General features: G+C 55.5%; 1 protein-coding gene across 1 annotated transcript; it reads right to left on the bottom strand.

The window, feature by feature from the left end:
* Positions 1 to 11,873: 11,873 nt before the first annotated feature.
* Positions 11,874 to 19,554, bottom strand: EN1 (engrailed homeobox 1). Its single transcript, XM_082001479.1, has 2 exons — positions 16,854 to 19,554; positions 11,874 to 14,312 (listed from the first exon to the last, which is right to left on the bottom strand). Exons 1-2 carry the CDS (start codon positions 17,518 to 17,520, stop codon positions 13,996 to 13,998), a joined length of 984 nt encoding a protein of 327 aa, XP_081857605.1. The 5' UTR covers positions 17,521 to 19,554; the 3' UTR covers positions 11,874 to 13,995.
* Positions 19,555 to 24,205: the final 4,651 nt, after the last annotated feature.

Raw genomic sequence — 24,205 nt, forward strand, 5'->3', positions numbered from 1 at the left:
TGAATAATTCCCGTGAATATATTTATTTTTATTTGTTTCAATTGTCACAACACTCAGAGAAGTAGGGTGTTATATTTCGCTATGAACTCACTTTTAACCCTTAAACAGGGAGAGGGAAAATGCCCATCGCTACTTTGCACCCGTATTGAGTTCATAAAATGCGTTCTGCATATCCATCGGAAAAAAACCCCAAAGATGCCAAAACAATTTCCCTGTAATTTTCCCCGTAAGGACCTGCGCCTCGCTCAGCCGGGATGGTCGTGCTTGCAGCCGCACGCAGCACAGCGACTGCAACGCTGCGAGGACGGCCGGGGCTGCCTCTGCCAGGAGCCTGGTCCGCCTTTCCAGGACCCTTTCCAGCCGCGGGAGCCTGGCCCCGCGCTCTCCCCGCTGCGGCTGCATCCCTGCCCAGCGCAGCCGGGGCGCAGCGCTGGGGTTGCCTCCCCCAGTATTAAGCGATCAGCCCTGGAGGGCCTGTTTCAACCCCCCCGCCCCGGCCCTGATGGAAAGACCCCCGCTGAGTCGAGTGGGCTTTGGGTGGGTCCCCGTAGCCTCCGCGTGGGTATGGTCACGCACAAAGAGGCTTGTGAGTTACCTTTAGATAAATCATAAAAACCAATGTTATAAACGGGCGTCTTTATGTTTTTCTTGCTTATTAACTTCACGTAGAAATAACGTGCATCAAGGTCATGCAAAATCGCTTTCTGCCTCTGTCTATACCTAGAGTCAGTGACCTTCTCAAAACAGCACACTACCAGGTTAAAAGAGCATCCAAAATATTGTGCTGATCATTTTGGATGAAAAAGAAATCTTCATTAGAAAAAAAAAAAATCTATCACAACAAATGATCTGCACCCACCTAGTTAAAAAAAAAAAAAAAGAGGGTTTTTTTATTTGCTACCGCTTTTAATAAACAGCAGGCTCTCATAAAGATTACCTGGGAGATAAATGGGTCTGTTGGAAGAAAAAAGACTCAGGGTGTGACCAAAAAATGTCTATCTGTGGCGCGTGAGTTGCTGATTTTTAATGTTCCCAATACATTTATATTGTAGCTTTAGGTTTATTTAACCTGATAAACACTTGATTACCTGCCTGCAACAACTGAGGGAGAAGGATGTTGTCAAATCTATTATAATACGATCAAGTAATGGTTACAAGATAAAGTAAGGTAAAACAAATAATTCCTAATACTGTGCAACCACCTATTATTTTATCCAAACAACTTCTGGTTTTGCTCTCTCCTCATGGTCGAATGCCTATTCCCTAGAAAGAGAGAAGTAGTCTCTTTTTACCTCAGTAATTAGCTTGTTTGAAAGCTCCCACAAATTCTTCCTATCATAAATTTTGCATTGCTCCATGCACAATAATGCACATAAAATTAAATAAACAATTTAATTAATTTAATTAAAATTAAATATTAAACATATTGTGTATAAGAAGCCCATGTCTTTGATTTAATTGGGCAGGAGTACCCAAAGCAGTTTGGGTAACAGTGAAAAATAATTAAAAACAACAAGTACGGTAGCCTCTGGGTACGAAGAGTAGTAGGGAGCTTTCTCCTGAGAAAGGTTTATTTAATTAAAACTAAACTAATCTTTGGAAAACACTTGATAAGCATTTCATAATACAAATCATAATCCAAAAATGAAGCTTATACTTCGTCTACATGATACTGGAAAATAATATTAAATAATTCAATTCTGCCATGAGCTACTTTCCCAGCACGCACAGAATAATTCAGCAGACGGCATGTTTACCCCCTTTAAATTTTCTGTAACATTTAGCTCATCTAGATAAATATTAGTAAATTATATGAAGGCATAATGGATCCATAAGTGATAAGGCTGAGAATTAATGCTTTATTTAGACTGTTTATTGCTTCTTGTAGATATAATATCAGACAAGGAAAGCCCAGCTAACTTATTTACAAGGCAAGCTGTGCCTGCGCTGGCAGGTGAGCCATTTGGCTGTGTTCGCGTTTTCTAACCTATTCTTCGACATCTTTCATTCATATATTATTTCCAGGATCTCATGCCACTGGAGGAGGAATAGATTGTTTATAGGGCAGTGTCTCTATCAATATTTCATGTTGCCAAACGCTAGTATTTCTATACTGTCCGGTGATAATTTCAGCTCCCTGAAAAACTTGGATCCTGCCCAAGGTGGCAAACTATCCGCCTGGACATCAAACAGCCTGCCTTGCACAACCGCTCGCAAGCTGGATTGCAAATGCTGACAGGCTTTATAGGTCATTTCAAAAACAAATGCTTCATTTTAACACCTTAGACTGCAGCAGCTACTACAACAAGCTGCCGATGCCAACTGGCTTTTTCAAAAGTGAATGTATCCAAAGAGATCCTAATTGACACTTTCAGGCAAGTGCCCAGCATAACTGAATATTACTCAGGCTTCTGGAGAGCGGCTTTAAAGTGACCATATAATTTAAGTGACCTTTGAATATCATTTAAAATGCTACCGTAGAGCCCGGTTCCTCTCCCGCTGAATGGGCTCCATCAATGGGGAAACTCCCATTGATGTCAACGAGGGCAGGAGCAGGCGCTTCCACCACGGGCTCCCATGGAATTATCCAGGTTGCTTTTTTTGTGGGAGCTTTTTTTTTTTTTGATACATTCCTGGGATGATCCTGTTAACTGACTTGGAGTTACTTTGGTTTGTATCATACCCGCAGCTTTTTAGCGGAGGACCCGGTGATTTAGCAGAGATTTCTGTCGAACAGGGGTACAATAGGGCCCTTTACAGGGTGTGGGAATTTCCCGCATGTTCATTAACCTCGTACTGTAAAAGACCGTAGGCCAAATCCTTCAGTCCTCACGCAGACAAAAGTCCACGCTGACTTATCCAAAATCTCCCTGCAAATGCTCATTAAAGTCAATGGCATTTTGCTACCGTAAGGGCTGGGGATTTGGCCCGGTGGTTGTCTTTGCGATTGGGCATCTCCAGGAGAAGGGGATTACCGTGACACCGAGTCCGCAGCGGGGATGGGCTTGCCCAGACCTCGGGCACCAAAAACCTTCCTTCCAGCCCCAAAAACCCATAGCAAAATCACACTGTTGGCGCCAGCCCCATGCTCCGGCGTGCGGTGCTGAGGGATGCCCAGCATCACCCCTTGGGCCACCACCCTGGCACCCACGCCGTGCCACTCCGGGGAGCCTTGCCACCCGACTGGCCCCGCGGGGCAGGCAGCAAGCAGGCAGCAAGCAGGCAGGGTGTTATCCACCAACCCACCAGGCTCCTGTCCTCTCCCCTGAATCTGCTATCAAAAAAAAGTGGTTTACATCCCCTCAGGGACAAGATAGCCAGAAATACAGAACCACCTCAGAGGAGGGTACATCTATCCGGAAAATAATAGAAATATAACAAAAAAAGAAAAGTGGGCTGGTTTCTATTTGTTTGTTTTAGCTGTATCATAGCTCAGACCTTCCTTGCCATTGTGGTTCAATATTTACTGATCAAAACTATAGACTAGCTGCGAGTCACAGCGTTTGCCAGAAAGAATGATTATCATCAGAAAGAAATGGGCATTAAAAGAATAGCTCTTCCATTTCCAGCATATAAAACAGACATTCAGAAGAACAAACAGAGCAGAGAAGAAATGATGGTCATTTGCAAGTAAAATATTACTAAACAATGTAACATTGGATTAACTGTTTCATGTATTTATTGTGGAAGAATATATAGAACTTTACACGAGAAGCTCTCAGGACAAGCAAGAAACAATGCAGCCCTTTAAAGGGCTTGCTTTTAAGCGTAAGGCTTCTGCACGTATGGTACACGAGCTTGCTGCCGCCGGCGCCTACGCAACTGCTCCGCTTAGAGCTCAGAGGGGCCAGGATCGGGCCCCGGGGCTTTCAACTGCTCTCCTGTAACGTCCCTCTCAATAACGTCGCGAAGCCCCTGGTCTCAGTAACGTTAATGCGCTTGGGGCATATCTATGGCTGAGAACGGGCAATACGGCAAAGAGGCACCACACGGTGCAGTTTGGGGGGCTGCTGCTGAAAACTGTGGGGCAACTTTCTCTTTCCACGTACATTCAAAAAGAAAAGGAGGGGACGGGGGGGCAAGATAAAGAGAAAAGGCAGGCACATATTGAGTCCAGTCCTGCATTCGTGTGAAGCAAACCATTGAGCCCGCAGCACGGTAGCGAGGGCGGACTGGACCGGACAAAACCTGACTCCATTTATTGTCTTTTGTTGTGGTGTGCCAGGAATGCAGGAGCTGTAGTTATTCTGAGTTAGGGCTGGCTCTGGGGATGGCTTTGTACTCCCAGGACCTGTGGATTGCTGAAAACCGGTGCAGCTCTGATCTCTGGCTTTAGAGATTTTTCTTCCTTCTAGGGCTATTTAAAATGGTCACGTAATAATTCCAGTAACTTTGTGGCAAATAATAAATTACGTTAATTTGTAATTAGTTCACTACTCTTACATAAGCTCAACTTGAAATAATTTTATATTCTTTCACTCAAAATGCAGCTCCAAAGAAGGATTTCTGACAAACGTGATATGCAGGTCTATTCTAGTACTTGTCCTGGTTTACCCAGAAAACATTCCAAAACATTTGCCATTCAATGAATGCTTTAACACTGACAAAAATTAATAGAAAGTTAATTCTATTATTTAACTAAACATTAAAGAGCTACTGAGATTCATACACAACTACATTAATTTTTTTTATTTATTTATTTAACTGACCAGAAAACCCATTTAACACCTGACTATTTTCCTGGGTCTTATTCTAAATGAAAGAACCCTTGCAGAAACAAAAACATTAAAAGAATTGCAGTGGTAGGTACAAACACAATAACTGCTTATTGAGATAATTAAAGCACCAGCAGTAGAGATGCATAAGATAAGAACGGAGAACTTCAGAGCTGGATTACTGCAACCTTTACACTGTGTGATGCAAAGGGTTGGGCCAGATGACTCAAGAAGTTGTCTCCAAGTCCATCTTCTTTCATTCTATGCATGGGGAAGAGTCGTATTTATTTTTAGCGCCTGGACTCTCCCTGCAAGCGCTCTCCGTCCAAATTAAATTAAATTCTAAGACTCTTCTGAATTGCTTGGAAACAGATCCTGAAGTCCTGATTTACTTTCAGCTTCATACACACAAAATTCCTAGTCGTTTCAAGGACGATTTTGCCAGACATACGAAAATGATAAGTTCAATTCTCAGGCTCGCTACTGCTATAACAGGGGATTTAGGAAGAACCCAAAATAAAGGAGTCCTTAAAAAAAAAACCACAAACAGGATTTGGCCCCTAATACGTAGTAATAACAATAACGATGTCATTCATGTTCAGTCATGTACATATTTTTGTAAATCATTTTTAATAATTTATTGGCTATATAGAAGATCTTGAAGCGTGACAAGCATCTGTAATTTTAAATAAAGCTTTCAAGTAACTTTCCAAGCTCAGGGTAGTGAAACCCACTGACTGAGTTATGCGTATCTAAGTACAAAAATCCACGGCAGAGGTATAAGCCTTCTTGAAAAGCAGAATCACGGGCTGGATGCTGCGTCCTCCTCTTCACCCAGCATCACCACTGCCGGGACTTATCTGGAGCTGGTGTAAACCAGCATACGAGGGAAGGGAGTCCGTGCTGTTTGCATTCACCTTGTCGCACAGCAGTGAAACCAGCAGAGATAAACCACTTTAAACCAGCTCTCCATTAGGGCACTGACTTTGAAACCAGTTCTTGGCTGGATTTGGGGGGCGATGAGGGGAGCACCCAGGAATTTCAGGCAGTGGTCAAGAGTTAGTGGATTAAAGGGGATCTGCAGGATCCTGAAGCTTTCTGGGTTTCACACTTGCGGGGAAAAACCTTCCATCTGTGCTATTAACCTCCCTGGGAAGTCAGAGCTTGTCCCTGCCCTGCGATCGACCACACTGCATCTCGGCCAGCTTAGAGGGGCTCAGCATTCCCACCAGGCTCAGCACTCAGGAATGACCTCAGGCAGGAGGATTAAGCGCTTGGCACTGCTAATGGCAACTGCACCTTCACCTGGGCGCTCAGGAAGGTCCAAGATGCAAGGCACAGCGGAGGGCTCTACTTTCTGCTGGCACTGCTAGATGCCTGTTATTTTTGCCAAGATTTATCCTATCTACAGCAATATTCAGGCCACTAATCTATTGTTGTAGCTCAGGCTAAGCTGATGGTCATTTTTAAATTAAACCTGAGGTGAAAGTTGGCAAATCCACGTGCATGTGTGGTTGGTCTCTGCTTGCAATCCTGCGTGCATGCACCTTAGCGCAGTGCAGCTCCTCTGACCTCTGGCTGGTGGGGTTTTATTCCTGACAGCCTAGATGTGAATAAAATCATATGGAGCTGTGTTTTTACAGTTCAGCCTTCTGAGTCCCATCCTGCTGCTATTGAAATCAATGGCAAAACTCCCAACTTCGCTAGTCATATCAGATTAGCTTTGTTCCACGGACTGAAACAATCTAATAGATACCAGGTGTCCTCCATAGAGCTTGTGTGGTCTACAAGTAAGTGGAACATATTTTAAAAAGTCAAATATGAAACAGCTACATCACAGAACCTGTAATAACTCCAAACTGGTATTATTATCTATGGAGGACATGATCAGTATCTAAAATGTGACTCAATATATATTTATATGATGCATCCTATAACAGACATGTTCTGGGCTAAACTCAGCTGCATGTTAAACCACTACAGAAAGGGATCCATATTTATGCTCATTTCCACAAGAAAGCGTGGCTCTCGTGTGTTTTTACTTAGGGAGAGAGCCCCAAACAACCTTAAATTAATCCAGAAATCCACTTTAAATATATGACCCTGCATGTAAAAAGACCTATAGAAGTTAAAGGCTGCATGTGAAACCTCTAGGCTGCTGCTCGAACATACAGCTACCTTTTTGCTCCAAGCTGTGAACCTCCACTGTGAAATTCCCTGTCTGCTTTTCCACAGTCATGGAGCCTCACCAGCTCTGCCAGTACGGACTGGAGGAGGCGACACAGTGCTGTAAGTGCCCACACCTGGGTTGCATCAAGACATCCATCGCTGCACAATGGGTGTAGTTGGAAAACGTGCAAGGAATTCCCTCATGCTGTCTTCTGGTGTGGAGGTGGCCCAGCTCAGGCAAAACTCTCAGTGCCCTGCTCTGCACCAACGTGACCAGAAACCACTCTGCCCACTCCAGGGCCCGACCCTGATTCACAGCACCTGCTTGTTTTGCCTAAGGGAGGACCAGAGCTTCCAGCCCAAGACCCATCACACAGGTACAGCCAGGTCAATAACGTAGGAACACACAAAAGTGGAGACTCCAAGGAAAAAAATCAGCCCTTCCCAGGGAACAACAACAAAAGGAAGTACTGATTTTTCAAATCCAATTAAAGGTCCTCTAATGTGGTAAGGTCAACCCCAGTTCCTCACCAGGACGATATCTGCTGGGGCCAGCTCTTGGGGCTGTCTGCATGCTGGTGCTCCAGTCTTCTGCTCTGCTCTTGCCTTACAATTCCATGTCTTGGGGCAGCTTCCATGGATGTCCCTGACTACAAAGTTGGCCCAGGGCTCTTGTGGGCAGCAGCAGTACCTGAGGGATGGGGAGCTGGAGTGAGAAGGCTTCAAAGCTCTTTTCCTCCCCCTCTCTGCAAAAGGAAGGGGGAGCAAACCTCACCTCAAGCCTTCCCCTTCCACCCAAAGCACTGACTGTTGTCTCCCAAGGGTCGATGGGCAGCATGTGCTTGCCCCCAGCCTGGCCTAACAGGAGGCACCTTCCCAGCTGGGGTCCAGGTGCTGCTGCAGCAGCCCCCTAAGAGGAGAGTGCTGTGGGACCCGAGGTGTGATACTCCCAAACAGCGTTTTAGGCAGCTGAAGCTGCCAGTGAGAAGGGCTGAGCTGACAGCCCTCTGCCGCAAAACTGCTGCTGGGGTCACTGCCCAGCTCCTGAAGTCAAAGGGTACACGTTTTATCTTTTTTTAAAAAAGCTGCACCAGGGCATCAGGAAAACACCAATCCCCTTTAAAGAGGCATGATCCAATTGGCATCTGAAAATCTAGTGCTATCTCCAGTCTTATCTTTTACCAGACATCCTCTTTCATTATGGACTCATCTCCTTAAGAGGCTTAAATACTTGTACTTTTCCAATAAAAATCTTGAAAAGTACGTTCAAGGGTAGCTTATTTTAACATTCATCACATTTAACAAGACTTTTACCAGAGCAGAGAGAACGCGTAACTAATTGTTGGAAGATCTGGTCAAGTTTATTGTAACGGGTAACTGTCGGGCAATTATGATTTATTTATTCAGAGGGAGATAAGGCACGCATTGTTCTCTGGAAGAAAAAAAACCACAGGACTGATCTTAAAGTTAATATTATTTCCCATGCCTTCTTCAATCTTTTTATAACTGAGGGGACCCACCAGAACACGATCCTCATTGGCCTCTGTCACTCCCCAGTTTTGGGGTTTAACCTTAGCGTCTCCCCAGCCGCAGCCTTTCCCGGGGAGCAGCGTGCCCTCGCAAACAGGGACGCCGGGGAGCACCTCCGTCGGCACCGGGAGCGGTGGGAGGCACGGCAGGGCCCGGCCCAGCCACACACAGCCCCACTGCGAGCACAGCCCTTTCCCATACCCCACCCGCGCAAACAGATCCCCAGTCCGGCACCCCGGGGTGCTGCCTGCCCCCCCTTCGCCCGTGCCTGCCCCTCGCTGCCCCCCAGGTCGATGCGGTGCCCGTGTGCCCGCTGCCAGGGGACTCTGCCCGGTCCCGGGGAGCCCCGGGGCTTCACCGGGGGGCGGGAGGGCTCTCCCCGCCTGGCAGGGGGGTGCTCCTGGGCCACGCCGCGGGGGAGCAGCGCCCCGTGGCACCCCGGCTCCCTGCACCGCCGGGGCTGCCTCTGCTGCCGGCGGGACCCCACCGCTCCCCCAGCCCGGCGGCTCCGAGCAGCCCAAACCGCGGGCGAGAAAGGGAAAAGGGGAAAAAAAAAAAAATAACCCCGAAACGTGCCCGGCCCGCCCGTGCCCCCGCATCGCCCTGGCGCGGTGGCTCCTTCCCGCGTTCCACCGCCACAGCCCGGGGCTGCGCCCAGCGTCCGCCCCGCCGAATCCCCTCCCCGACCCCACGGCCACGGGCCGCGGCGGGCTCGGCTCGGCAGCCCCGTCCCGGCCCCCTTAGCCCCCTCCCCCCGACGGCGCTGCCGCAGCTAACAACGTTTTTATTCGCGTCCTCGTTATCTCCAAACTGACAAAGTGACCGAGAACAAACAAACAGACTCTTTCTAATGTAAGGGTTGCTCACCTGGTGCAGTAAAGATCAGATCTCAGAGCAAAGGGCTTCTACTTCCAGCAAAGTCTGGTTCAGCGACTTTACTCAGCCGGAAGAGCGAGTTCCATGAGCCAGTTTACATTCACTCTTTTAAACCTGGTTCAAAGGCATTTGGTGTAGAGCTTAAGGATGCACCTTGCGCGCTGCTGTCAACAGCCAGCCCGCGGCTGAGGCTCAGGCGCTGCCTGTCCAACTTCCCAACGGAGGAAAAGTTACAGAGGTTTATTTTTTTTAGCTCAAAATTTATAATATTTTTCCTCCAAATTTCAGATATTTGGCCATTCGGCAAAGTTTTTTTTTTTTTCCCAACGGTTTTAGATTTAATCCGAAACCGTTTGAGTTGTGTTTTGATCCGACCGCCGCTCTGCTTTTATTTGTTGGAAGACAAAATGAAAGTTAAATCGAATCGGTTTCACCGACAAGAAGCCGGACCGCCGGGGTTGGGGGGTGCTCCGGGCCGTGCCCCCGTTGCCGGCACCTTCCCGCCGCCCACCCGGGACTCCGCGGGTGGCTTGGGAGGCGGCTCGGCGGCCCGGGGCAGCGGGTGGGGGCGGGAGGAGCAGGGCAAGGCCGGTCCCTACAGCCCCCCCTCGCCGCGATCGGCTCCGGACAAACAAGTGCCAGCGCCTGCTTGGCGAGCAGAGCCCCTACCTCCACTCGGTCACTTGTTAGCCCTGTCTCGGACCTGACCCGACGGGGAGGGAGAGGTGCGGCGCTTGGCCATGATCACCCTGAACCACTGTGAGATCCACTCGCTTAATTCCGGCGTGGCCTCGAGTACTGCAGGAGGGGTGCGGAGGGAGCCCGGTACCAGACCCTGAGGCCCCCCTCCCGGTGCCGCCGTCCGGCTACGAGCGCCCTTCGACGGGGCGGACGCGGCGCCCGGTGCCCGGGGGCAGCGCATCTCCCCCCCGGCCGGAACTGAGGCGAAGTCCCCCCGCACCCCCAGCCCTCCAAGCAGAGGGGAGGGAAACGGAGCCCTCTAGCTCCTAGCCGTCGGAGCCCGCAAGATAAACATCATTAGATATCATTGTAATTGGGATTGTGAAATCTGACCTCTGACCCGCCGGGCTACGTGTCACAACCGTGTCTGCTTTGATTCCTCGAAAGGCGGCACAAAGGAACAAGCTCTGTGACAGGAGGCAGCGGGATCTGCTCCCCGGCCCGAGGGGACCGGCGGGGGGGAACCACGCGTGGCCTTCCCCCGCGCCTCATTTGCATATGCAAAGCAGCAGGCCGCCGGGGGGTGGTCGCCGGGCCGGGGCCGGGATCCTGGAAGTGGTTGTGCCCGGCTTTCGGGGTGCGTTGGGAGAGCAATGAGCGTCGATGCGTCCTTCCAGCAGCGGGGGGAGGGGGGGGCGGCGGGTCGTCGGTTGGGTGCAGGCCGAGATTCACAGCCCACAAACACGCTGCCTCCTCCCGAGAGCCGGGGTGTGGGGGAGCCAACCCTAATTTCCGACGGCAGGGAGGGAGGGCCCTTTCCTGGAGGGCTTTTCCGCCTGGGACTGGGGGTACCCCCTCCTGGGGTCTGGGATCTCCAGCCCCATCAGCCCCCTCCAGCCCCCAGCTTCCCGGCTGGAGGCCCCGATGCGTGTTCCCCACCTCCCCCCGCCGCTTCCCGCACACCTGGTCCTTCTCCGACGGGGAGGAGTTTGCGGCTCCTGCTCTCACCCCTCGGCTTCTCACAGCCCCTCGCGAGGCTGGTGCTGAGCCCCCGAGGTGAGAGACCCCCCCGGACGCCCGAAGAGCTTCCCCTCACCGGGCTGTCTGCCCTCTACACCCACAGAGGACCGCAGTCACTCACTGAGCCAGCGAGGGCAGACCTGGACCGCGCCGGCCTGTGCCCCTCTGCTCAAATGCCCCGCTCAGCTGCTCTCACCGAGAAAGCCTAAAAGTATAATTACATTAAGAAGCCTGATTTGTTTAAATAATCCTCTTTAGGCTCCCCTTAGTCTGCCCCTATATTTCTCCCGTCGTCATTATTCCTGACGTGTCCAGCTCAGCTGAGCTTGGCCGGACTCCCCCGCGGCTGAGGAAACCCCTCTTCATCCTGCTCCTCCGGAGCCCCCCCTCTGCGGGCGACCCCCGCACCCGGAGCCTGTCCCCGGCTGCAGGTAGGCAGCGGGCCCGGGGGTCTGGCGGTGGCGCGGGTGGCGGCGGGGGGCCCGGCAGCCCCGCTCGGCCCAGCGCCGAAAGCCACGCTTAGCATAGCAGCACCCGTGTCCGGTGGGCGGGGAAATTAAAGAGGGCCGGTGCCCTGTCCCCGCGGCAGGGCAGGGCCGGATCCGGCTTTCGGGGAGCGTCATTACCCCGTTTTTAAGAAGAAATTACATTTTTCGCCAGTATAGTTCCAGAGGAGTGCGAGGCGGGGGCATATGAGGCAGGCAGAGAATGGAAGTGAGATTGGAGCTGGGAGGGCGGCCCAATCTCTCCGCGTCCCCCGGACAGCAGCAAGTGAAGGGGGACGTGGGGGAGGCTGTGATCGTGCCCTCCAAGCCCTGCAGCCGCCCCCGGCCACTCCCACCCCCCCGAGCGGTGCGGCTCGCACTTCGAAGGACGGTTTCTTTTCCTTCGGTGCGGAAGATTTAAGTTTATGTTTCAATCCCATCGAAAAGAAACGCAGTTTCAAGCGGTGCTGCACGACGTTTATTTAAAGCCCCCGAGTATTCCCGGCTCCTCGGCCTGCAGAGAGGAGCAGACCCCTCGGCGGGCAAAGGAGGGCCGGGCTGGGCGGGGATGGGGTGGGGTGGAGGAGGTGTCCTGCCCCACCGGCAGCGGGTGCGGAGGGCAGGGTGCTCTCGCTGTGCAGGGCAGTCCCGGCCTGCGCCTCCGTCCCCGGTCGGTGACAGCTAACTGCAGCGCTAAGCAGAAATAGGTAAAAAGCAAACAAAAATGACAGGGGCCATCTCCCGCTGCCCCTCTGCTCCCCTTCCCCTCCAAAAGACGGAAGCCCCCCCAACGCCTCCGTCGGGGCGGGGGCAGCTGCTCTCCTCCCTTCGCGCCCCTGCCCGCCCGGTCCCGCTCCCCGGGGCACGGCCTCGGCACTGCCCCGTCCTCCCGGGGGGATGCGGGAGAGGGGCTCCCCTGGCTGGGGTCTCACCCCGGCTCTAGCTCTGCCCGCTTCTCCCCTCCACCCCGCCGGCTGCGGGCCTCGGAGCGGGATCCGGGGGAGCGGAAAGGAACAGAAAGGAGGGAAAAGGCCGACAGACAGCCCCGTCGGGGGCCCAGCGGCTGTCCACTCGCCCCGGCGCCCGGTTTCTGCAGGGGCCGCGGGGAGCGGATCCCTGGCGCCCGCCCTCGGCTCCGCGGGGCCCCACGCAAGGCCCGCGTGGGCACCGGGCCCGGGCATGGCGGTCCTCGACGGCCCGAGGACAAAGCCATGGGCACGGCCCGATTCCCCCACCCCTCGGTGCCCACGGGCCGGCTGCGAAGGGCTGCCCCCGCGCCGGGGAGCAGCCGAATTTAACCGCGGGCGGGCGGAAAAGCGGAGCTCGGAATCCCGCCGTGCCGCCGGCCCTGCACGCCCCCACGCTTCCCACGCACACGGGCAAACGTGAGCCCGAGCCCTGAAAGGGGGAGTGGAGGGCAGGGGCGGGGAGCGCAGAGCCCGGTGTCGAGCGGCAGTCGCTCCGATCCTCTCCTGGCCGCGGCTCTGCCCTGCCCGGGGAGAGCTCCCTGCTGGGGCCGCGGCGTGGGAGCTGCTCCTCCCGGAGCCGGGCAAGGAGCTGTCGGGCAAACCCCTTTTCAACACACTCTGGAGCTCCAAACGTCCCGACGGTTCCAGGCATTTTTTTCCTGCAGGATCTGGTGATATAATATTATCAGTATTACGAGATGGTTTTTATTTCTTTTTGAAAAGAAGGGAGATGGGGAGGCGAGGCATGACCACAATAGCCAAAGAGAATTTTTTTTTTAAAGAGGCTAGAAAAATAAAAATTAAAAAAAAAAAAATCGAAGGTCTCAGGGTTTTAAACAGGGGACAAGCAGTTTTAAAATTGCTGCACTGATCCATCGAAAACAAAACCTAAATATCCCATCGAAATGGCACTATATATGCCGCATATTTTGTATGTATATATATATATTTATTCTTCATATTTGTGTATATATATATACAAACATCCATACGCTAAAATAAAGAATTAGAGTCAGCCTGGATCCTGAACACAGTCTACACTTTATTTCAGACTACAGATTTCTGAACATAATAAAATCTTTGGCTTGTAGCGGCGGGTTCAGTCTCGCAGTCTGTGGATCAGAATTTTTTTTTTTTTCCCCGGGAAAAGAAAAAAAGAGACAGAAATTCACGCACACACACACACACAAAAAAGGATCAAACGAAAGATCAGGAAAGTCGGACATTTACTGTAAAACAAGAGCAACGGACATCGAGGGAAGGGGGAAAAAAAATGAAAGAAAACAAAACGAATAAACGAACAAAAGAGAGGGGAAGAGAGAGAGAGAAAAACTGTCCAGCAAATAGAGATCGCTACACATATTTCTTACCTGAAATTAAATATATACAAGGTCATATGCTGTTTGGCTATATAGAGATTTTTTTTTAAGTGTTCATATTTTTTTAAATTTTTTTTTTCTTAATCGGAGTCCTTATACTATGGATAGACAATAGATCTGCTTTTAAATAGCACCTGTCCACCTCCCGGCCCAGGGCTGGGGCCGTGCCGCCTCACTCGCTCTCCTCTTTGTCCTGCACGGTGGTGGTGGAGTGGTTGTAGAGTCCCTGGGCCATGAGGTGCAGCGCCAGCCCGTTCTTGATGCCTGTCGCCTTCTTGATCTTGGCTCGTTTGTTCTGGAACCAGATCTTGATCTGGGACTCGTTGAGACTGAGCTCCTGGGCCAGGCTCTGCCGCCGCTGCTCCGTGATGTACCGGTTCGCCTGGAACTCCGCCTTCAGCCGCTGCAGCTGCTCGGCCGTGAACGCCGTCCGCGGCCGCTTGTCCTCCTTCTCCGTCTTCTTCTTCTTCAGCTTCCTGGTGCGGGGGCCTGCGGGCAGGGCACACACACGCCGCTGGGCAGGGCCGCGCCGCCGACCGACCGACAGACCGACCGACGGACCGAACGACCGCCCGCCGCCCCCACCCCGCCGGCCGCCGGAAAAATGGCCGACGGGCGAATTTGTGCCGGTCCCCTGTGTATGTGTGTGTGTATGTCCCCCAGCCCCGGCACCGCCGCCCCGGCACGGCGGAGGGAAGGGTGGGGAAGGAGAGGGGAGGCCGGGGCCGAGCACGCCACGCAGCCGCCGCGCCGAGGGGCGCGGAGCCCTGCTCGCCCCCCGCCCCGACAGACGTCGGGTGGCCGTTTCGCCCGCCCCGCCGGGATGGGCCGCGCTCCCTCTGCCCAGGGCCACGGCCCGGCGGCCGAGTAGCGGCTCCGCCGGAGAGCGCGGGGATCCCCGCGGCCCGGCACCGGGGAGCCGCCGGGAGCAGCCTCCTGGGCCGGGGTCTGTCCCGGTCCCTGTCTGCGGGGGCAACAGCTCCTCCGCAAGGCCGGCCCAGCCCCGGGGGGGCCTTCCCCGCCGCTATCCCGGAGCCCCGCTGCCGCCCGGGTCGTCTGGGCTCTCCGGCGGCCGATCCTTGCCGGCAACACCCGGCCCTGCGCTGCAGCTCCCTCCCCGAACCCCAGCTGAAAGCAGTGCCCCGAGCCGCACCGCTCCCGGGCCGGGGTGGGGCCAGGTGAAGTGCCGCAGAGCTCACCCCGGGAAGCAGCCCGGCCCCGGGGGCAGCGCCCGGTCGGAGGGCTAACCCCCCTCCCGGCTCGGCCCGCTCCGGGCCGAGGGAAACAGAGAGGGGAGGGAGCCCTGGAGAAAATCCCTCGACAGCTACCGGGCTCGGCGGGCAGCCCCGGGCCCGCAGTTCCCCGCCAACTGCGGCCGGCGAGGCCTTCTGCCCGCCGAGTAGGCCGGAGGCTCCTCGCCCGGCGTAGCCCTGCCCCAGCGGGGGCCTTCCCCGCGGCTCGGCGGCGGCTGCCGGCGGGGGGAGGACGGGCCCGGCGGGGTGCTGCGGGCTCGGCCGGCGGAGGGGCAGAGAGCGCGGGCAGTGGGTGGCTTTGCCCCGGCACCTTGCAGCGGGGTGCCGGCGCCTCCGACTCGCCGCAGCCCGCTCGGCCCTGGAGCCGGGAGAAGCGGCCGGGGCCGGCGGGCAGCTCCGAGCACAACAAAGGCGGCTGCCGAACCGAGCCAGCCGCCCTTCGCCCTTCTCCCCTCTGGGCTGGGGTGAGCACGGAGCTTCGAAGGGCGGGGGGGTGCGGGGAGAACCCGCTGCCCTTAGAAAAGGGAGGCGAGGAAATAAAGGCGCAAGTGCAAAACGCCTGGCGCACGGCGGCCCCGGTAATCGGTAGCGAAACACCCGCAGCCGGGCCGGCCGGGAGCGAGGGCCGCGCCGTCTGACAGCTCTATCACCTCATCAATCACCCGAGTCAATCAAAGTGGCTTTTCTGAGTTACAAGCCGCTGGACGTGTCAATAACTGGGGATGGAGACGGCTCGGCCGGTGGGGCCGCACTGACCGCGGCGGCAGCCGCCAGGTCGGGCAGCGCGGAGCGGAGCCGAGCGGAGCGGGGCCGGGACCGGGCAGTGCCGCCCTCCCCGCGCTCCGGAGCAGCCCCCGGGCCGGCCCATGGGAGGCCACCCCTGCCCAGCCTGTCGGACCCCTGGCTGCGAGCCTGGGGTGCCGAGGGGAACCCTCTCTCCTCGCCCTCCGATTCTTTAAAAAAAAAAAAAAAACACAATTAAAAATAGAAACTAACGGTGATAAAATAAGGGGCTGCCGAGGGCACGGGGAGAGCATAAACAGCGTGAAGGGGGCGGCAGAAGGGGGCCGGGGCCGGGAGGGCCGTGCAAGCGGCTCCTACCCGGGCGGCCCCGGGCGAGGCACGTCTCGCCCCCGGGAGCCGGGCCCCAAACCGCGGCGGGGAGCACCGGCAACGCGCGGCCTAAGGGCCTGCCTGGCGCTGCCTCGCTGCAGAGGCCCCCACACCCAGCCCCTCCGCCACCTTCCTAAAAAAACCCCAACCTTTTCTTCTCCCTCCGAGAGAACACCCCCCCCCCGCATCGCCAGCGTCCACTCAACATGTGGCTCAGGTCCCGTCCGCCCCCGCCACCCCAGGAAAAAGATAAAATAAGGGGAGAAAAAGCCCCAAAACAAGGGAGCGGCCAGACCCGCTGCCTGTTCCCGCAGCGCTTCGGCCCCACGCCGCCGCGCTGCGAACACCCGGGGCTGCGGCACGGCAGGGCGCGCGGGGGCAGGGGGTCCGCTCCCCGCCGGCTCTCTGCATCGGAAGGAGGTCGGATCGGGCCCCGGCGTCACATTCAAATTTGGGAGACTCGGAGGAGGAAGGAGGGGTGGGGTGGGGGGACACGCGTTTCCTCTCGCCCCGGCTGACCCAGGACACCCCCCCCTTCCCGCGCCTCCCCACGCGAGGTCCTCGGCAGGCCGGGAGCCAAAGCGATGGGGGGACGAGGGGAAGGGGGGGGGGGGGCGACCTTGTCACGACTTTAACAGCTCCCAGATGCGCCGCGGTTCCTTACCCGAGGACGGTCTGTCTGAATACCTAGTGCAGTAGACCCAGGCAGGCCACACCAGCGGCTGTTGCGAGTCGGGCTTTATAACAGGTCCTCCATTATTAGAGCCCATGAGGAGGATGGCGGGGCTGCCGTGCTCCCCGTACTTCGCCGGGTGAGTCTCGCCCCCGTCGGCGGGGGCCTTGGCCGCCCCCGCCGCCGCCGGCGCCGCGGCGGGGCTGCCTTTTGCGGCGGCAGCGGCGGCGGGCGGCGGCGCGGAGCCGTCGGGACGGCAGTTCGAGTCCGGGCAGAGGAGGGAGGGCGGGTTGGGCGGCCGGGCCAGCAGCGGGTTGACGTTTTCTCTACCTGAGCTCTGCCCCCGGTCTCCGTCCCGCTCCCGGCTGCCTCCTCCTCCTCCGCCGCCGGCCGGCGCGGGCGGCTCCTTCTTGCAGCCGAAGTCCGGCCTCAGGATGTTGTCGATGAAAAAGTTGGTGGTGCGGTGGGGCGGCGGCGGGGGCGGCGGCGGGGGCGGCGGGTGGCGGCGGCGGGGCAGGGGCAGGGGGCAGGGCGCGGCGGGGGAGGCGGGCGCGGGGCTGGGGGACACGGGGACGCTCTCGCCATCGCTGCCGCTGCCGCTGCTCGCCGGGCCGGGCGCCGCGTCTCGGTGGCCGTGCCCCTCCGGCGGCTCTTCCATGCTCAGCCCCCGCCACGGAGATCGCTGCCTCTTTTCCCCCCCACCCACCCGCTTTACGCCCACCCCACTTTGACGGTGGGTGGCGGGGTGGAAAAGGGGGAGGAAAAATTTAAAAAAGAGGAGGAAAAAAAAAAGAGAAAAACAGGAAAAAAGAATAAAATCCACTTGTTGGGCTGGAGCTGAGATTTTTTTTTTTTTCTCCCCCTCGCACTGATGGTTCCAAAACCGGGGAGACACTCGAGGGCTTCTTTCCCCCTTCTCCCGACCAGCTTATATTTCCACCACCGAAAAAAAAAAAAAAAGAAACCAAAAAAACCAAACCCAAAAAGGTGTGCGGCAACGCCGCGGACCCCCCACAAAAACCCGCCCCCCGAAAACCCGTCAAAATCTGCCCATCTCCCCGCCGCCGCCGCGGCGGCTCCGCGCTGCCCCGCTGTCACGCTCCACTCTGCCCACGCCGCGGGCTGCCGGAGCCCTTCCCCGCCAGCCTGCTGGTGCTCGCTGCCCGGGCCGGTTTATTATTATTTTTTTTAAATGCTTTTTTTTCCCCCTTTTTTTTGTAGGGTTTTTTTTTTCCTTAAAAAAAAAAAAAAAGGCCAAATCTCTGACAGCTCCGGTCCGTGCAACAAACTCTCCCTAAAAAATCCCTCAGCCACACTTTTTTCACTCGCACCGGAAGCACGTGAGGCGGCTCCGCACGTGGGGGCGGCCAATGGGGCGCCGCCGCCGCCGCTGACGCCCCACGCCGCGCCCAATGGGCGCCCGCCGGGCCGCCGCCATAAATACCGCGTGGGGACGGGACGGGGCGGGCGGTGGGAGCGCCGCGACGGGGCGGGGGCCGCCGCGCCGCACCCACACGCGTGTATCGGCGCCCGACAACACCCCCACCACCCCCCCAAACCATCCCCGTAAACAACTTCTTCCAGCCCCCGCCGTGTCCTGCGCGAGCCGCCGCGGGTGGCGGGGATTTGGCCATCGGCCGCTTCTCTATTGCCCCTCCTAATAAATTCCCTCCTCCCCCCCCCAAATCTGTGGGTGCTCTTCTCCTTCTTTTTCTTTTTCTATTCTCCCGCGGCGGGGCCAGGCGGCGAGGGGAGGTGGAGAGCGGGGTGGCTGTCGGAGTGGAAACTTTGTTTTGCAGCAATAAAAAAAAGAAAATAATAATAATAAAAATAATAAATAATAATAAAGGCAGAAGTCAGTGCCCCGGTGAGCTGGGCGTAGAGCTGCAGCCGCCCGGCTGGTTTGCTACTTTATGGAGGGTTTCTTTTTTCGGGGTATGAAGCAGATCAGCCGCCAGCTCACAGCTGAATTCGTAGCATGTTTCCTCGTCTGCTTTTTGATGTTTGGCTGTTTGGGTTCGGTTTGTTGCTTTTTTTTTCCCCCCTGGTATTTTTTTTCTTCCCCCCTAGCAAAGACTGAGCACCTCGGGACGTGTGTTGAGGTAAAAGGAAAATTTAAGGATTTTAAAGGGTGTGGAGAAAAAGGCACTTTCCGAGGACTGCCGCAGCTTTCTAAAAGATTAATTTTGAGTGGAAAAAAAATAAAAATCCCTGGGTTTGTCGGACTGCCGGGGCCGCAGGGAGGAGGCACCGGAGGCGGCAGGGCCGCCCTCTCCGCAGCCTCGGCGCTCTCCTGCTCGGAGGGCCGAGCGGCTCCGCAGGAGAGAGGTGTGGGTGCTCTCACGATGGGGCACGGGGAGGGTGGGGGTCCCACTGCATCTCACGCTTTTTGCACGACAGGCGTGGCTCCAGGCTGCCCGGCGCCGCGGCCGCTGCCGCAGGCACCTGCTCCGGGCTGGCGCCGCAGCCCGTTCCCGGGGCCGCGGGAAGAGCAATTCCCGGCGTTTTCACCTCCTGACGTAACCGAAAATCCCCATCTTTCCCCTCCTTAACAAAAAACAACAACAACAACAACGGCCGGGACGCGGCGGGACCGGGGAGGCCGCGGGGCTCCGCGCACCGCTCCGCGCCGCTCCGCGGGGCCGAGCCGCGTCACGTGCCGCCGCCTATACAACCTATATGTGCATGGGTGCGTGCGTGCTCAAAATACACTTCTCTCTCTCTCTCTCTCTGTACATGTCCACATCCTCGCGTTTCCTTGCGGGCTGCGTGGGGTGCCGGCCGCGACCCGCGGCTCCCCCGTGGGAGCGGCTCGGCCCGGGGCTCCGACCGGCACCGGGGAGAGTAGCAGCCACCCCTGGGCGTCCGGCAGCAGCTCCCCGGGTGCCCGGGCGGCGTGCGTGTGCCCACGCCTCCGAGGCACACTCGGTTATTTTCCCTACCGGGGAAACATTACCGAATCGTTACCTCCAGCCACACAATAATCTCCTAAAATAATAGCGGGCAGAACACAATCAGCCCTGGAATCAAGAGCTTCATCCGCAATTAAATGAATGTTAAACCCACCCACACCCACATCCTCCCCCCCCCCCGCATTCACAATATCATATCATTTACTCGCACCGAAATTGGGTTTATTTATATTTAAGTTAGCAAAATTGAAATCTTTATCCCAAAAGCGAGCGTGGGTACTTAATTAAATTCTAATTAGGACACTATCAATATCCCATTTAGCCACGTAGCCTTTGTGAGCCGCGGTCCCTTTCAGAGCTGTAAATGGGGGCTCGCTGCCTTATCTCTCCTGCAAGAGACGCCTTGAGAAGGGCTGCAAAAGATAATTTATAGGTTTTAATTACTCTTCATTCCGCCTGATCAGCTTGGCGTTCATCACAGGACGGCGAATAAAACCTGGTCAAAAGCACTGTCACTATTCCCTGGCAAGACGCTTAATCAAAGTAAGCAGGGCCATATTACACGCTGCGAGCTTCTTCACGTAATTTCCCAGCTGCTGATAAAGCTAGTTGAATAATGCCGCAGTCCTTCGGAGACACCATTTACAGAAATGACTTTATTGACGGCTTAACGTCGGTAATTCATTTTACCTTTCATGTATTGGGAGCCCGGATTTGTTACAGTAATAGGATGATAAATGTCCTGGCGGCCCTATAGCTTTTATTATTGAATACAATACACACACCCATCCTTAAATGTTCCAAAATTGGGTAACAAAAGGGAGAGAGAGAGAAATCGAAGCCTTTAACTATTTAATTTGCCTTCGTGAGAGCGGGGTGGGGGGCGAAGTGTGTATATATGCGTGGTGTGTGTGTACGTGTGTGTGTGTATGGGGGGGGTGTGTTATTTCATCCGGAGTCCTCCCTTCTTCTAGAAATTGTTCTGGATTTTAAAAGCTTCTCTATAAATTAAGGAGGCTTCTGTACGGAGGGGGTTGGGGGCCGGCTGGATGAATGAGGAGGGGTTAAAGGAAAAGACGATGTGTATTTCCAGGCTGGATTATTTTTTTCCACCGCGACCCTTCCTATCTAAATAGATAAATATTACTCTCCGGCTAGTAGATAGTTACAGTAATCGGGGTAATATGTCTACACTGCGTCTTAAGGGCGGAAGCTTAAAAAAAACCCCAAAAAACCTTCTTAGGAAAAAGTTCCCTCCGCAACTTGTGTGTGTCGCTGGGTTTCCAGGCGCCCGTCGGGGCAGGCCGTCCCCGCGGACCGGGGGCACGGACACACGCACGGTCCCGCGGAGCCGCCGGCGCCTCCAGCGGGGTCGGGGACCGAGCGCTGCCCCAACAGGGCTCCGTCGGCCGGGCCGGGGACCGAGCGCTCGCAGCCCCTCGAAGCTCCCCGGTGCCGTCCGAGCCTCTTGCAGGATGATGGTTCCCGGCGCTGGGGCTTGGGTCTGCCATCCTGGCGTGGGGAGGCGGGGAGAAAATGAAATCCGGGTGGTGGAGAGCAGCCGAGGGGCGGTGAGGCCGGCGAGCCGGTGTGGGAGCCCCGGTGCCCGCCGTCGGGCTGCGGGAAGGGCGTCCGCGTCGCTCCTGCCGCACGACAGCAGCCTGCGCCCCCGCAGCCTCCTCGGAAACCGGGCGGAATCATTCCTCCCACTTCGTTGTATTCACTTTCCTCTTTTTTTTTGTTTTTCTTCTTCTTCTCCACTTCTCTTCTTTTTGAGGAAGGCCACCAAAGGGAAAAGGGTTTTAAATTGAAATTAAAAAATAAAATTAAAATCGGATCCAAAATCCTTTGCATTTTTTTTTTCTCGGCGCCCTTATAGGAAGAAGGAAGTATAGAAACGTGGTTAATATACGCTGTGCTAATCCTATTTCTAGGTCTAGATCAGATCTCATTGGGGCCTTTGCTGAAGGACATAAATGAGTTGTTCTAATACAATAGATTTCATCCTTCCTACAGGGACTGGCTGACCAGAGGTTTTGTTAAAAGTGAATGCGAATAGATTTCTGCTACAAGTGCAGCATTATTATTATGAGCTGTAAGGTCAGACTATACATTCCGGGTCCCCAAAGCCTATAGACCCTGGGAAATGCGCGGGATATACCACGTCATTGTACCTGACAGTCTCTTCAATAGACTAATTCAATTATCGCTTGGGGATTCGGTCTTCATTGAGAGCAATAATAGCGGTGTAATTCGTTGGTAAATAGGTATTGGGGGCAGCCCCGCTTGAAACTTTTTTCGGGGCACAGGTTTGTACCTCTGGGATTCAGAATCTCCCCCGGTACCGGCGGGGAGAGAGGAGAGGGGTGTTTTTTGTTGAGGAGGAGGGCCGGGCTGCGGGGAGAGCCCGGCGCGGCCGGCCGGAGCGTCAGCCGCCGCCCCGCTCCCCCGAGAAGCTCCCGGGGCGCCGGGGACGTTGTGCTTCGGTGTCCCGGTGTCCGGCTGTGAACCAGTTACCACCCGGGACCACCTCCACCCCAGCAATGCAGCCCGGCTCTCGAGTCACAGGGAACTTCAGGGGAAAGGGAAAGATGTTAATTTTATTTCTTTCACTGTCTGTCCGGCCTCCTCCCATGGGGGACGGAGGCGAAAACACCCCGCAGAAGTTTCTGAGGAGGGGAGAGAAAACTGTCGTTCGTATTCTTAGCGGTATTATTGGTTTGTTTCTTTTCCTACAAGAAATTAAAAAAAAAAAGGGGGGAGAAAGAAGAGGGAGAAAAGAGAGAGAAAAAGAAAAAGGAAAAGAAAAAGAAAAGGGAAACGAAAAGGGAAAATAAAAAGGAAAAAAAGGGAAAATAAAAATGGAAAATGAAAATAAAAGAGAAGAAGAGAAAATTAAAAAAAAAGAAAAAGAAAAAGAAAAAAGGACAAAGAAACGGGACAGAAAACCAGAAAAATAGAAAGAAAGGAGAAGAAGATAGAAACCATGAAAATAAAAATGAGAAAGAAAACGGAAGCAGGAGGAGAAAGGAAAAGAAAGGAAGGGAAAAGAAAGGAAAGGAGGAGAAAGGAAAAGAAAGTAATGGAAGAGAAAGGAAAAGAAGGGTAAAGGAAGGAAAAGGAAGGAAAAGGAAGGAAAAGGAAGGAAAAGAAAAGAAAGGAGAAGAGAAGAGAAGAGAAGAGAAGAGAAGAGAAGAGAAGAGAAGAGAAGAGAAGAGAAGAGAAGAGAAGAGAAGAGAAGAGAAGAGAAGAGAAGAGAAGAGAAGAGAAGAGAAGAGAAGAGAAGAGAAGAGAAGAGAAGAGAAGAGACGAGACGGAAATAAGGCAAAAAAGGAGAGGAGAAAGGAGAGAGAGGAGCTCGCTGCTTTCCAGTGGCCTGGCCGCAAACCCCTTCCCATCTGCTTCCCAAGCCCCCTCCCGCCTCCCACCCACATCTGCAGCCCACCCTACCTCGCTGCCAGCAGCACAAGTCACCTGGACCGGCCCCTGACGCCGTCCCCGCTGCCGGAGGTGTCCGGGCCCGCCGGTCGCAGGAGCACACCCGCGGCGGGCAGCGGCCCCCCCGCCCGGGCAGCGCTCGCTCGGCTTCCCCCGGCCCCCTCCGCCGCCCCGGCATTCTGGTTTAAGCTACCGGGGACGTTTCTCGGCGCTGCTTTACCCTACTTCGGGGCAGATACTCCGGTCCCCTCGCTACACGCGTTACGAACGCGGGCTGAAAGTTTTGCAGCAGGCGCTGGGTCCGCACCCAGCCCCGCTCCACCGGGCTGCTCCCGCCGTGCGCCGCACCCCCCGCCCTCCGCCACCGTCGGGCTGGCTCCAACACATATACATTTTTAAGTATGTTTTCAATTTCCTCCGGCTCTCCCTACCTATGTCTTGCCCCGCTGCTGTCTCTGCTCGGAAGGGTCGGGGATACCTTCGCCCCCCGGCCCGGCGGGGTGGCAGTGGGGCCGGGGCCGCTCCGCGGGGCTGCGGTGGGAGGGAGGGGGGGTCCCTACCCGGCCGGAGTGCTGGGGCTCGGCGTTGGGAACGCCCCCCCTTCAAGACTTTTCCCACCTCGAGTGGGTTCTTCGTGGCAGCAAAGCCTTTCTCTTTCCCGGCTTCTTGATTTTTGTCTGACGAAGGGGCACACGCAGGACCGCCGCCCACGCTGCACACCCGCTGCTCTGCCGTGGGTGTAGGTGCAGGGAGGGTGTGCGTCCAGCTCCACGCAGACCCGCCGTGTCCCCCAACCCACGCGTGCAGGGCTTCTGTGCGTGTACTCGCGTGCGAGGGTTCGCGCGTGCATTTGTGCGTCTGCACGCGGGTGCAGCGGGCGCGCAGGGGAATACTCTCTTGTACACACGCGTGTGCAGATAGGTGTAGCTGTTAGAGGGTGCACACGAGCGCGACCTCCCCGCCCCGGTCCCCGGGGTGCGCCCTGAGGGGCTC

This window comes from Phaethon aethereus (assembly GCF_964289735.1).
Source record: "Phaethon aethereus genome assembly, chromosome: 6".
Taxonomy (NCBI): domain Eukaryota; kingdom Metazoa; phylum Chordata; class Aves; order Phaethontiformes; family Phaethontidae; genus Phaethon; species Phaethon aethereus.

What these genes read in the sequence shown, in the direction of transcription:
- EN1 (XM_082001479.1), bottom strand. Translation starts at nt 17,520, where the DNA reads ATGGAAGAGCCGCCGGAGGGGCACGGCCACCGAGACGCGGCGCCCGGC. An exon ending in TTCAGACAGACCGTCCTCGG is followed by an intron (nt 14,313 to 16,853) that starts GTAAGGAACCGC and finishes CCCTGCCCGCAG; the next exon opens with GCCCCCGCACCAGGAAGCTG.